Consider the following 13,634-nt stretch of genomic DNA (forward strand, 5'->3'; position numbering starts at 1 on the left):
TTACTAACATGAAGGTGAACACGTCCACCTCACAACTAAAGACTGAAAAAGGAGCTCACTCTATCATTATCCACGAAGTGTTCCTTTTAATAGTGATATTCTAAGCACTATGATGAAATATTTTTAGGAGTCAGTGTTCTGCTCCTGTTCATTATATGTCCTAGGTGACATTGTGGGTATGTGTCCCTAAGGGTCGTGCACGTAAATGTTGGTGACATGGGGATCAAGTAGTTGGTCCAATCCAAAATTATAGGAAGAAACTTGTAATTGCCAGAAGTTCTAAAATTCTCCCTAAATATGAGATGGGGCATTACGTAGAATTTATTAACATGAAAAACATACCTCTGGCTCTGAAATGTCGGGGATGGGTGGGAATGAGCCTGTGAGGCTTTGTCAGAGGGCCTGAGCGGTCCCCTGCACTCTGCCAGCTCTCTTCTGACCCTAACTCGCTCTCTGTGACTTCTGTTCTGCCAGCGGCATGTGGCGGCAACCTGACGGGCCCTGCAGGAGTCATCCTGTCCCCTAACTACCCTCAGCCGTACCCTCCCGGGAAGGAGTGTGACTGGCGAGTGAAGGTAAACCCGGACTTCGTCATCGCCTTGATATTCAAAAGGTACGGCTCAGCAGAGCGCCTCTGCTCAGTGGGCTTTCAAACACCACGCCCGAGTTACCTCCCTGACCCTTCAGAGTGTCCACCTCTGCACCTGGGCTGCCTTGGTTTTGTCCGCACGTGCAGGGTGACGGGCTGCAAAGGCTGGCTCTGCTGGGTGGCACTCCGTGGGCCAGGCGCGCCTCTAACTGCGGCTCATCGGCTGCGTGACCATTCCACCCTGAGGCCTGCACTCACAGGACATTCAGAAAGAATCGACTAGGGCAGGTGCTCTGGGATAATTCTAGCCAGAGCCTCCCACTTCTCTAGTGTACACTTTCTGTGGCTGATGATCCCAAAGGCAGCACACTGCTGTCACGCAGAGGGTTAGGAGTGGATGAGCTTTGAAAAGGGAAGCTCCCCAAACTTGGTTGCTGGGGGTTTGAATTGTTAGGTATTGGTCTGAAAAATAGGTCCTTCCTGCTGTACTAGATGATAAAAGTTCAAGCACTATTAATATTTTATAGGTTCCACAATATGCTATCTCATATACACAGTACTCCACGGTTCAGTTTTATTGACTCCCAAGGTCTCCTCCAGTGTTCCACTTTGGTCTTGGAATTGGATGAATGTGATGCTTTTCTAGGTAACCGCTGCAGTGGACTGTCCCGCTGGCCGCTCAGAGGTCCAGGGCCCAGCGGTCTAATCCTCTGTCTCCATCTGCCTGGGAGCAAGCTTTCTTTTTAGGCTCTGTGCATCAACATTCAGGCCTCGCTGTGCTTTCCTTCCTCCACTCTCTCTCTGTGATTCTGAATCTCAAGCAGTTGATAAGCCATCATTTCAGGAATTTTCTAAAACTACTACAAATTTTCCAGATGAAGAAGACTTTTATGACACTCAACTAAACACACAGATCCAGTGACCATTTGCTGGCCATGTCATTGGGTATATGTTTTTTAAAATGCTGAATCCTATTATGCCCTCACGGAAACCAGGTCCAGTGCCAGGAGATTAAGAGTACAGTAGAATCCAAGGCCAGCTGGGAGAGAGGGAGCCTCGTTCAGGAATCTGCCATCTTCCATGGCTGACCGATTGACCAAGTTCCCAAAGTGCACCTCATGGGAGGACTCATGAGGCAGTTGTATCAGCCAAGTTTTTCAGTGTTGCAGAGGTCTCTGTAGCAAGTCTTCTGCAGAAGGCCCCGGCATCTCTTCCAACTCTTCCTAGAGATCGTTACCTGATCCTGCAACTTTTCCCATCTGAACGTTTGTGTGGGCTGGGGTGGACCCTAATGGCTGTACCTGTGGGGTAGGGAGGTGAAAGCCAGATCCTGGGTAGGATCAGAGATGTTTAAGGGCCCAACAGAAGGCTGCCCCAGGCTTGCTCAGACTTGAAAGTACTCACAGGCCTTATAGGTATGTTCAACTGTCACAGGTAGAAATAAGATCTTCAAGGAAACTGTAATTAATTGAATTTTCAACTCTAGACTTCTCTGCATGAACTACACCTTGTCTAAAATGAGATACCAGATGAAATTTGCTTCCTGAGTTGTGTGTCTGATTGTATTTTCAGTGCACAACAAATAATCTATAATAATAATTGGCTTTGCCAAACATTGGGGATGGAACATGGCCAGATTCTAATAACATCCTTGCAAAATACTCTGAAAAAAATCATTATCCCAATAAAATTCTCCTTGGTCTATACAATTCCCATGAGCCTCCTTAATTTAGCAACTCTGATGGTTCACTCCTTCATTTCTGACTTCACTGAATTTGCAGATAAACAGACAAAGAAAGCAGGTACAGCTTGCTGCAGACACTGTGTTCAGGGCCTCCCACTGGCAGGAGTGAAGTGCAGCCCAGACCTGCAGGGGTGGTGAGATGCAGGGCAGAGCAGAGCCCTGCTGTTCCCAGACCTCTATGCTTCAGGAAGAAGCCCATGGCGTGGGAGGGACTTCCTGTCCTGGCTCTTTCCTTGACTCTGCAGACAAAAGGAGCCCTGTGATGTGACCCCAGAGAAACCCTGGCGTCTCTGTCTCACATACCAGAAATTCCTGTGACAGGATAGTGGTTGGATTAAGTCCTGGATGTGAGAGGAGAGGAGAAGGGCCGGCTGGCCTGCGTGATGACCCACCCCCAGTGGCTCCTCCTGGTTGGCTGATTGAGTCCAACCAGCTCGTAACACCTGGCCAGCCTCAGACTCCCATTGGAGAGTGCCCAAGGCCCAGGCTCCCAGCCTGTGCCAGGCTCACCCCACAGCAGCCTGCCCCGGACGCTTCAGTGGAAGCCCACTCCCTATGTCAGTCTGTGGGGACAGGCTGTATGTCGGCTTTGGAGAAGGGGAGAGTCAAAACCGAGAGCAGGGTCTGGGAGGCAGGAAGGGAGGGAGAGCCAGAGCTGGACTAGTCGGGCGTTGACACTCGATACCTGAATGTTCACACTCTTCCCTGGTGCGACTGTCAAGATTGGCCCATTTGTCTAAGGAAAGAGAGACGATTACATTTTTTAAAATTAAACAAAAAGCAGTTTTAAAACTATAAAAGTATATAGTAATGCCAAAGATATATCACATAAAAACCAAATATTAGTAGGAATTCACTCCTCTGAGGCTACTTCTTTCAAATCACATCTCATGAGCCAATTCAGGACATGGGCAAGGGTGTCACACCAAGGTTACTATGATGCGTTTCTCTTAGCCATCTTCAAAATTGTGCAAAGTACAAAGAGTATTCACTGCCATTGGAAATGCCATTTTACATTTTTGCTCATTATTACATGTTACTTTTTGATTTCCCTAATTATTAAAATTATTATACAAAAGCAAACAAAGTTGACTGGTCGTCTCCTGAAAGACAGGGTGTCCTTGTCTGGGGACCAAGTGTAACCGGGTTCTGTCCTTTCAGTTTCAACATGGAGCCCAGCTATGACTTCCTGCATGTCTACGAAGGTGAGGACTCCAACAGTCCTCTCATTGGAAGCTTCCAGGGCTCTCAAGCCCCGGACAGGATCGAGAGCAGTGGGAACAGCCTTTTCCTGGCATTTCGGAGCGATGCTTCTGTGGGCTTGTCCGGGTTTGCCATTGAATTCAAAGGTACGAGGTGGGCTGAACTGGAGGGGCGCTGGCCTGCGTCTGACTTGGTTTAGTTGTGCACTTTCCTCACGACGTCTTCATATCTGTCTAGCCTGTGCTGTCAACGTGTCCCTCCTCTGTTCTCTCTCTAGTGGAGACAAAATTCCAGAGACACATTTCTGCCTGGGCTGAGAGAAACCAAGATGGGAAAATATTTTCCAAGTTCACAGCTGTTTAAAAATAAATGATGGTTTACATCTTCAGTAATTTGATGATTTTATCAGCAGATATCTTCTGATGTGTTTCTTGAGGATGACTCAATTTTACTACGCCATACTATCACAGTTTCATCTCAGCTCCTTTCACTGTGACCAGCTGCTGCCTGCCCTGGTCTTGCCTGGGGGTTCTGGTTTTGTGAGGAGCCCTGGCCCTGGGCAGGGTACCGTGCTCTGGCTGTGGGGTCAGGGGCCCACTTTCGGTCCACCATGCCCTGCCATTGACATCCACCTGCACTGAGCATTTTACCTTTGAACACATGAAAAGAATATTATTTTTTCCAATCTATTTCTCATGTAAACAAAGAAAATGTGAGGTATGACACAAAGAATTAGAGAAGACAATTTGCTAAAATATTAGTTTATCACACTGCTTTATCAAAAATTTAATAGAAATATTTATTAAAACTTCTTGAATTCCATTCATAGGTGGAATTATAAAGGAAAACAGGATACATTTCAATTCTGTTACTTCTTTAATGGGTTTATTTTTTTTTTCATGATTTTAAATAGAAAATTAATCTATTTTCCCAAAAACATAAAAATATTATAAGTCTTCATTAAAATGTACAATAAAAAATTACAGGATTCAGCATCAGAGGAGGGCCTGTGCCTTTCAAATAGAAATTGTCACTTTTATGAACTACTGTGACACCACTCATTCACCACACCGTCAGAAAGTTCTCGTGTTAACAGGAATTCTCTAAAACGCACCTCACCAGGTGTGTCTGTTCTACTGTAGCCCAAAACAAAGCAAAACCAAGGAGCAAGACAAACCTGCATCCGAATGCAGAACGCATGTTGCTCCCTGCCTGCTCAGACGCCTGCTCTTCTCCCGGGCATTCCTAGGGAAGTCCGTCGAGGGCTGAATGGGGAAATGGCCCATGAGTAACATACACGCAACCTTCTGAGGGGTTCTTGGGTAAGCAGCTCAGCCACCTGAGAGAGGGCTGTAGCTCTTAGTGTTTAAAAAGTTCTTGTATAGAGTCCAAGAAAAAAAAATCCTGGGAAAGCAATGCCAGTGCTACCTCACCAGCCAAGAGCGTTACTGCCATCTGAAGGCAGGCGGGACCCAGGGCACAGGGCAGCGGCACTCAGGGTCACTAGAGGGACCTGGCATGCTCCATCCACTTGGCCCCCAGAACAGGAAGATGCACAAGTGTTCCTAAGCAGAGCAGACAAGGACAGCAGCAGGACACTCATGTTATGAAGTCATCCAATTAGGAAACGTGGCATGTGGTAAGCGAGAGGGCCAGTGATTTATCACCGAGCGTCGTGAACTGACAGCTAGGTAAAAGGAACCAAAAGATGAGATGCCACTCATTTGAAAAAAAGCCACCATCAGATCTCGAACTCACAGGCACAAAGTGGCAAGCTGTGTAAGTGAAGCTTCACCAAACAGCCAGCCAAGCTACAAGAGATTTACAGCAAAATATGATCAAATGGATGAAAAGGCTGTGGATACATACTGATGGACAGGCACTGAACAGTTTTCACTCTTTTAAAGGAGAAAAAAAATGTAACCAAGATTAATACTTGTAATCACTAGATGCTCAGCACCTTTTGTTGGGTAACCCATCAAACAACAGGGACGGGAATGGCTTTTACCTGCGTAGAGTTGTATTTTTTCCTCCCTTAATTTCTTAAAGGTTCTATGTTTTTCATGGCATTTAAGGCTGCTACTAAGAGTCATGAACATGTCAGCTGCCATTGAAATGTACAAATAGGTTTCAAGGAAGCATTCAGAGAGCCCTTGTCCCCACGTACCACTCTGTGCTTGGCAAGAGACTAACAACAAAACAGGTGTAAAAATGGAGACAGGAGCCAGGTGCAGAGGCAAAGTGGCAGAAAGGCAGCAAGCCCCTTGTCCAAGATGCCAGTCTTATTTATATCAGCAGGTCACCTTAGGTCACTGGCATTAGTAGTGCATTATGGTTCGTGGTGTCACCAGGCAGGTTACAGAATTAGCAACATTAGGCAGCTTATTCCTCAGTTACATACTACAGTTGCAATGTGCAATGTTGGGAGGCTGTGTAGCTCTCAAGAAGTTACTGTTACATGGACAGGTTCAGGCTCAGCACTGCTTGGTGACACATTGTGGTTGTCTAACCAGAGAGTTCCATTATTCCCAGGAGCTAAGTGGCTAGATCAAGGTCGAGGTTAATAAGACTCTAGCACAGAGCCTCCTCATGCAGGGCATTGCTATAGCAGCTAGGTATTACACATGTATTAGTTATCTTGATAGTTCCTGGGGGAAACTGCAGAATATTCCAAGTGTGGAAAACAGAGTGCCTGCCCTGCAATGCACCCCGGGAGTTTGCTCACAGAGGAACGCTGAACATTTCCATGGCCAGAGCCCTTACAGTGAAGCCCGTGGAGATTCTTCACCACTGTGTCTGCATCATGGACCCAAATATGCAAATAAGCTACACGTTGTTACATGTCAGAGATCACTGCAATAGACGGAATATTTAGCATGTTTAAAAGATGCAAATAAGAGATTGAGTGAACCATTGCAGTGAAATCTCTATTTGGCCTATGTTGAGATTTAAACTGTTAAAATACAACTACGGATACTGAATGAACCCAGCGAGGCAGCCCCCTTTGGCTTCCTGCAGGGCTTTTCAAGGTGTGGGAATGTTGTTTTCTGTTCTCCTCCACTGCACAATGTCCACTCCTAGGAGGTGTGCTGGATGGCCTCCCAAGCTACGTTACTACTGCTCTGTGCACACCTGCGACAGGTTGCAGTGTGGATTTGGTCCAAGACCCACCTGTGGAATTGCCAGGAACAGTGGAGAGTGATAGACCATCAATAAGAGGAAATAACAGAAGCAAATCAATATTGATCCTGGTTAAAAAATAAAAAAGACTCACTCTTCCTTTACTTTTCCCAGAGATGATTACATTTGTTTGATTTTCTTTAATGAATAAAGGGATTGCTGTTCATGGATTTTTACAGAGAATAAGATTGACAAACCAAAAGGAAAAGAGCTAAAACACTCAATCTGTCTACTTTGAAGTTACCCTAGAGCCTAACCTGATAATAATCTCATTATTCCCACATACATCCTCTCTCTGTCTCTGCCCCAGAGATTTTCATGACTTGAAGCTAGAAAGTGAAGTGTGACTTCTATCTTGGCACTGAAAGGCCAGTCAGGCTGCACTCCCTGGGCTGCTAGACTTACTGGGAACTTGACAAGGGCATGAAGAACGTACCTTTGTACACTGACAAAAGCTGTTCAAATGCTGAAATCACATAGGACACATATATGTTGATTTAGTGACATCTTGGATGGTCTGTTGAAATAGATAGTTTAAAATCTTGTGACAACTAGAAGATACTGAAGTGGCCTGCAGAGCCAAGGACTGAGAAGAAAGAGCTGTTTGGGGTGGACATTTGGCAATGCCCATGAGTGGCTGCGATTGTCGGTGCCTATTGAGCGTCCCTGTAAGCGGGTCTCTCCATGGCATTTCCGCCTTAGCCTATCTCCGGCGTTGAGGGCACGCATGCCCCGGGTGCCCTTTCCTACATTCCCTGTCTTCCACTGCCCTGTCCCCTTGCCCTTCCCTGGTGGTGCCACTAAGTGCAGTCAAAACCAAATGTCTCACTAAGAGGCTCCAATTGGACAGGTCTCTGCAGGGTGCTTTGTGGGAGTTAACCTGGCTTTGTGAACTTCAGATCCCCGCAGCCCTCACCTCGCCGAGGTGTGGTGAAGAGGACCATGGGGGCATTTAACCACCCAGTCAACAGGTGATAACGGACCTCAAGAAGGCTCAGCAGTTTCCACAGTTAATATGAAGCCGTGGGTGGTGATTGCAGGCCACCACGTTTGACCGTCACCAGTCAGGAAATGTATTTTTCCTGCTATGACAGGAAAAACAGTGCAGAGAGCAACAGAGGAATCAAGACATCCTTCTGGGCTTGGGTTCAACATCTCCATCATCATGAGCAGAAAGTGCTCTTGACTCCGTGAATGATGCCATTTTCCTTTTGGGAAACCCAGTTTTCCCATCTCTTTCTACATGTGTGGGGTGATTACATGTTGGTGTAACCTGTGTACAAAGGTCAGAAAACAAACCTCAGTTTTTTCCTGAATCAGTTTATGTGGTTCAATACAAAAATCCACAGCCAAAAAAGGTAAATGTATAAAAAATCTAAAACCGTATCTTTTTTACCTAGATGAAAGTAATTTAATATCAATTCTGTAGTAAAATGTGGTTTTAAAAAAGAATATAATTTGGGGCTGGGGTTGTGGCTCAGCAGAAGAGCGCTCGAGACCCTGGGTTTGATTCTCAGCACCACATAAAAATAAATAAGTCTAATAAAGATATCATGTCTAACGACAACTAAAATTAAAAAAGAATATAGTTTACTAAAAAGGAATTTTCCTACTTTTAACTATGAGTAGGTCAAGTTAGTCATTAGGCAACCAATAAATATTTCTGAAAAAAATTCTTAGGCAGGGCATTGTGTGACCCCTAAACAAAATAAGCAAATGATGAACCAAAGAATGCGGAAGAATGGAGACAGCTCTCTCATGGATTGTGCTTTTGCTTCCTCTGCAGAGAAGCCCCGGGAAGCTTGTTTTGACCCTGGGAACATAATGAATGGAACGAGAATAGGAACGGACTTCAAACTGGGCTCCACCGTCACCTACCAGTGCGACTCTGGGTACAAGATTATGGACCCCTCGTCCATCACGTGTGTGATCGGGGCCGACGGAAAGCCCTCCTGGGACCGCGTGCTGCCCTCCTGCAATGGTAGGTCTGGACAGGCTCTCCTGCAGAAGGCCGTGCTCTGCCTCGCGGAGCCTCACCTAAACGGCTTCACGCTGCAGTGCTGTCCATCCTCCGCCATGGAGGACACTCAGCTCGGGGCCAGCAGCCGGCTCCTGACAGTCCTTGACGGCTCCATCTAGCCCACACATCAGCCATCCCCAGGGATTGCCAGAGAGGGGATTTTTTTTTCTTTTACTCAGGTATTTTGATACTTTTTACTTGTTTTTGTTATTTTAGACCAGCTCCACACAAGAAGTACAAATTAGCATTTTCTAAGTGTTTCTATGTTTTTTTTTTTAGGTGTTTCTGGGTTAGCTAATTAGACAGATGGAGACTATCTAAAGAGGGACAGGGAAATGGAGGGCGAGGGGCAGAGAAAGAAATTTTAAAATACATACATCATTGGAACAGATATAAAATTTCCCCAAAGCATAATTACTTTGTAATTCCTTATTTAGAGATAAAATTAACAAAATCATCTTGTAAAAATGAGATCAGCCTTTAAGATGAATCAAAGCTAAACTCTAGTGACAGAGGTCAGACAGCCCTGGGGTGGCCTCCAGGATGCTGGCTGCTCTGCATCTCCTCTAGGTAGCTCCATTGGAGGCCCCCGGGCAAGACCTGCTCATGCTGTGGACACAGTCTGCAGGTGTTGATTAAGAAAATAGGGCAGGGGTCCAGCTCAGTGTGGGGCACTTGCCTAGCACGCATGAGGCCCTGGGTTGCTTCTGTTAAGTAAATAAATAAAAACCTAGAGGCCGAAGCACGTGGTCTCCCCATTACTTTAGGACATAATCTAAACCTGTGCAGGGGACGTATTTCCTCTGGTCAGCCTTGCAATTCCACTAGCATCGTCTCACCAGATAGGCATTTAAAAAATGTGTTTGCAAAAAAACCCAAACCAGCAAAGACAGCCCATCCTGTTCTGTTCTGCTGTCTGTTTAATCCATTGTCCTTCTGAGAGCCTCCATGAAGGCCCCGTGTCCACCAGCACCAGAGGCTGCGTGGAGTAAGAACTGAGTGCATGATGCTAGGGTCAAAGAAGACCTCAACGATGACCGTCCCCGTTCTTACCTGTGGACCACAGGGACGCCTTCCAGGGCTCAGGAGGTGTGTGAAGGCGAAGGTCCTGAGCAAGGGGGCATCCCGTGGCCCCTGCTGTGAGGGGCCTGGAGTGCACCCTCTGATCCCCACTCTTCCTGGCTCCCAAGGAGGCGCTGTGTGCTCCCTGCTGAGCGGGGCACCCACTGGGACTCCCCAGGATTTTGCCTGCGGGGATGAGTGTTGGGGAGATAGCAGCAGGAAGTGAAATGAAGGAAAGATCCTGGATTTTGTGAGTTTTGCACACGGATGATATTAAGGGAATCTACTCGGTGCTAAATTCAAATGAAATTTTAATTTCCAGGCAATGGTGGCAGGTTAGCAGAGGATAAAATGGGACCGGGAAGAGCAGGGAAGGCCCCCTGGAGCCTCCGTCTGTGATCAGCTGTTGAGGTAGAGGTCGCCTCTTTTTCTAAGTCTGAAGTCCCGTGAGGTCAGGCCTGGTTTTTAGTCATCGATGCTCATGAAACACAGAACTCAGACTTCTGCTCATGGCCTTCCACTTGCATCTGAATAAAACTCCATATTCCAAATCTTGAAAGCAGAGATGACGCCCCCACTGTGTGGGATCGCTCGTGGAGAGTGGGGCATTGTGTGCATCAGTCAGTGCTAGTGGTCACTCGGGCCAGCAGTCATGCTCAGGGGCTTCTGCCATAGTTCAGACCTTTAGCAGTTTCTGTACTATAAGGCACAGCCAGTGAATGCTGCACCAGCTTGCATCAGATGCCTGGAACAATATTTTCATGATGGTATTATTGATGGCCCATGGTTTTGTCCATTGAGGTTTGCTATGGAAGTGGAACTGAACTTGAAATAGCACAGATCCCCTTTCTTGGTCAGGATGGCTCTTGTCTGCCAGAATGGTCCCTGGTGTACTCAGCTGGATGAAATGGTCACTTCACCTGGAAGATGTACAGTTAACCAAATGGGTGGTTAGGTTTCATTTGACCACCTGCCACGAATGCTGTGGCAATCTTTTTTCACCTACAAAGCAGTTTAGCAGGTTAGTTGTCAAACGGGACACACTCATTTATTTTTATTCTGTGCTCACATTAATATAGAGTAAGAGAAGGGGCAGGTCTGCTCCCTACCTGAGCATAGGAAAAGAAACAGAATGGTTATTAAGAATCGACAAGCATTCTCTGCATGTTTTCTCAATTCCAGAAATCTTTGTGGCCTGTGGGATGCATTTTTTAGTTGTGGTGATTTAAGTTTCAGGAAGGATGTCAGGCAGAAGCATATTTAGTGGTAAGAACAAACACTGTTTTTCTTCATTTCTTATTTGATTTTTAGAACAGCAGTGCTCTTTTACCCAATCCTGGGACAAAGTATTTGTAGCCACACCTTAAGAACTACATCAGAAAGTGTTCTTCAGAAGAATAAATTTCTAATATCTAAAAATTTGGGCACCAAAATTTTGGCAAAGTCATTTTTTTTTCCATTTTTCATTTACACATTTTCTCTGAAATTTGAAATAGGTTATTTATTACTCTTGAAGAGCGGTGGTTGCAAAATGATCTGCCTGAGTATTACATGCCTGGGCTAAAAGGAGATAAGTCTCCATTTTTGTTTGTATTTATTTTCACAACTTTGGTCTATAAACCTTTGAGAAAAAAGAGGTGATTTTCCTGAAATAGCCAGTTTGGATTCATGTGATGAGATGGAGATGACTCTGAGTGGCACATCTACACGGAGGAGGGGGCTCCCAACACTTCCCTGGGTGCCTTCAGCTTTGGAGGTATCTTCCACCCCAAAGTGAAAATGATCTTTTTCTATTTAAAACTGTAAGATGTCATTTGGAATGATGAAGGCGTTCTGAATCACAGCATTGGCATGGAGGTGTGCTGAGCTCGCTCAGGTCTCTACCAGCCTCTGGAGCAGGGACAGAGCACACGGATGACTCAGCTGTTTTTCTTCGACTTCTAGAATAGACTTAGAGCTTTCCAAGACACTGAAATACAAGGATTTGGAAAATTGGTGGACAAACCATTAACTCTCTTGAAAATAATGAATGAGGTGTCTGAGCATTAGCAGTTGCATATTCTGAGTTTTATTAATGGTGGAGAATGTTCAGTTCATTAATAGGATTTAACTGTGCTGATTAACATTCAAAGGATTCAGTATGCTCTCATTTCTATTTTTTGAAAATTACCATATCAAGGAGAAGCGCGCTGTAGAAATATGGACTTCTGAACGGTCTGAGTCCTAGCCAGCCGAGGGGTGTGTAAGATGAGAAGAGAGTAGGGCTGCAGGAGGCAGGCTTCAGGGTGGCAGGCTGGCAGCGGGCACTTCCACGCTGGCCCACTCTGCCACTGCACAGGCCAGGACACACCAGCCCTCCACATCAAACAGGAGGCGCAGAGGAGCTGGAGACTTGGAAACTGAGCACCGCGTGACTGTGCTCTAGCTGGATGTCTGCTCTAGGATGCCGATGCACCCACACATGCGCACACAGATGAGCACACACACACACACACACACATCCACACACACACACACATAGACACACCCATATACATACACACACACAGATAAACCCCCCACGCAGATTCACCCATACACACACACAGATACACCCCCACACACACAGATGTACTCATACACACACACACACAGATATATCCATATACACAAACACAGATACACCCATACACATGCACAGATACACCTATACACACACCCACAAATGCACCCATACACACACCCACAGATGCACCCATACACACACACAGATACACCCATACACACAGATAAACCTTACACACACAGATATACCCACACACAGAGATCCACCCATACACACTCACATAGATCCACTGGAATAACTTTTGGTTTACAGCTAGCAGCTATGAGCAGCTTGGAGGGCTTGAAGAATCTACGCTCTTCAGGCCTGACAGGAAGGCCTGCAGGATGGGGTGCTCTGCTCTGGGAGCCCTTAGTGAAACCACAGCCTCAGCACTTGTGGTCAGTGTGACCCAGCTGCCAGGCCAGAAAACCCATAGTCAGGAGCTTCGGGGCCTGAGACCCCTGACTCAGAAGGCCCCTCCCTTAGGGACAAAGACCCTTCCAGACAATAGCAATATTTAGAGCTTCCTCACAGTGCAGTTACCATAGGCATAAGATGATTGGCTTATGGATATTATCTTCCTTATGTATGATGGATGGGATGCCCCACCTGAGCCCTATAACAGTTGTATGCATTCCAAAAATAAACGAGCCACTGGACATCATCTAGGTTGCCACCAGCCAGTTCTCATCAGCTCCCGGCATCTGTGTGTTGACTCTGCGTCTCTGCCTCCCACGACTGAGGTAGCCGAGTGACTAATTGACCACACCAGTGACCAGAACGACTGTATCCACCCATACAGACACAGATCCACCCACACACACACACACAGATGCACACACACACACACACAGATGCACACATACACACACTCAGATCCACCCATACACAGATCCACCCACACACACACAGATCCACCCATACACACACACAGATGCACACACACACAGATGCACACATACACACACTCAGATCCACCCATACGCAGATCCACCCACACACACACAGATCCACCCACCACACACACAGATCTACCCATACACACACAGATGCACACACACACAGATGCACATACACACAGATGCACACACACTCAGATCCATCCATACACACACACAGATGCACACACACAGATGCACACACACAGATCCACAGATGCACACACACACACAGATTCACCCATACACACACACAGATCCACCCATACACACACACACAGATGCACACACACACAGATCCACCCATACACACA

The 13,634-nt window shown here is 46.3% G+C and overlaps 1 protein-coding gene across 2 annotated transcripts in view; it reads left to right on the forward strand.

Annotated features, from left to right (window-relative positions):
- Csmd1 (CUB and Sushi multiple domains 1) overlaps positions 1 to 13,634 on the forward strand; it is a 1,636,907-nt gene that overhangs the window by 1,419,737 nt on the left and 203,536 nt on the right. For both annotated transcript variants that reach the window (XM_048792812.1, XM_048792813.1), the window contains exons 28-30: positions 475 to 613; positions 3,495 to 3,682; positions 8,503 to 8,697. In XM_048792812.1, the coding sequence (XP_048648769.1) occupies positions 475 to 613; positions 3,495 to 3,682; positions 8,503 to 8,697 (522 nt within the window). The remainder of the gene's footprint in view (positions 1 to 474; positions 614 to 3,494; positions 3,683 to 8,502; positions 8,698 to 13,634) is intronic.

The sequence above is a fragment of the Marmota marmota genome, unplaced genomic scaffold, assembly GCF_001458135.2.
Source record: "Marmota marmota marmota unplaced genomic scaffold, marMar, whole genome shotgun sequence".
Taxonomy (NCBI): Eukaryota; Metazoa; Chordata; class Mammalia; order Rodentia; family Sciuridae; genus Marmota; species Marmota marmota.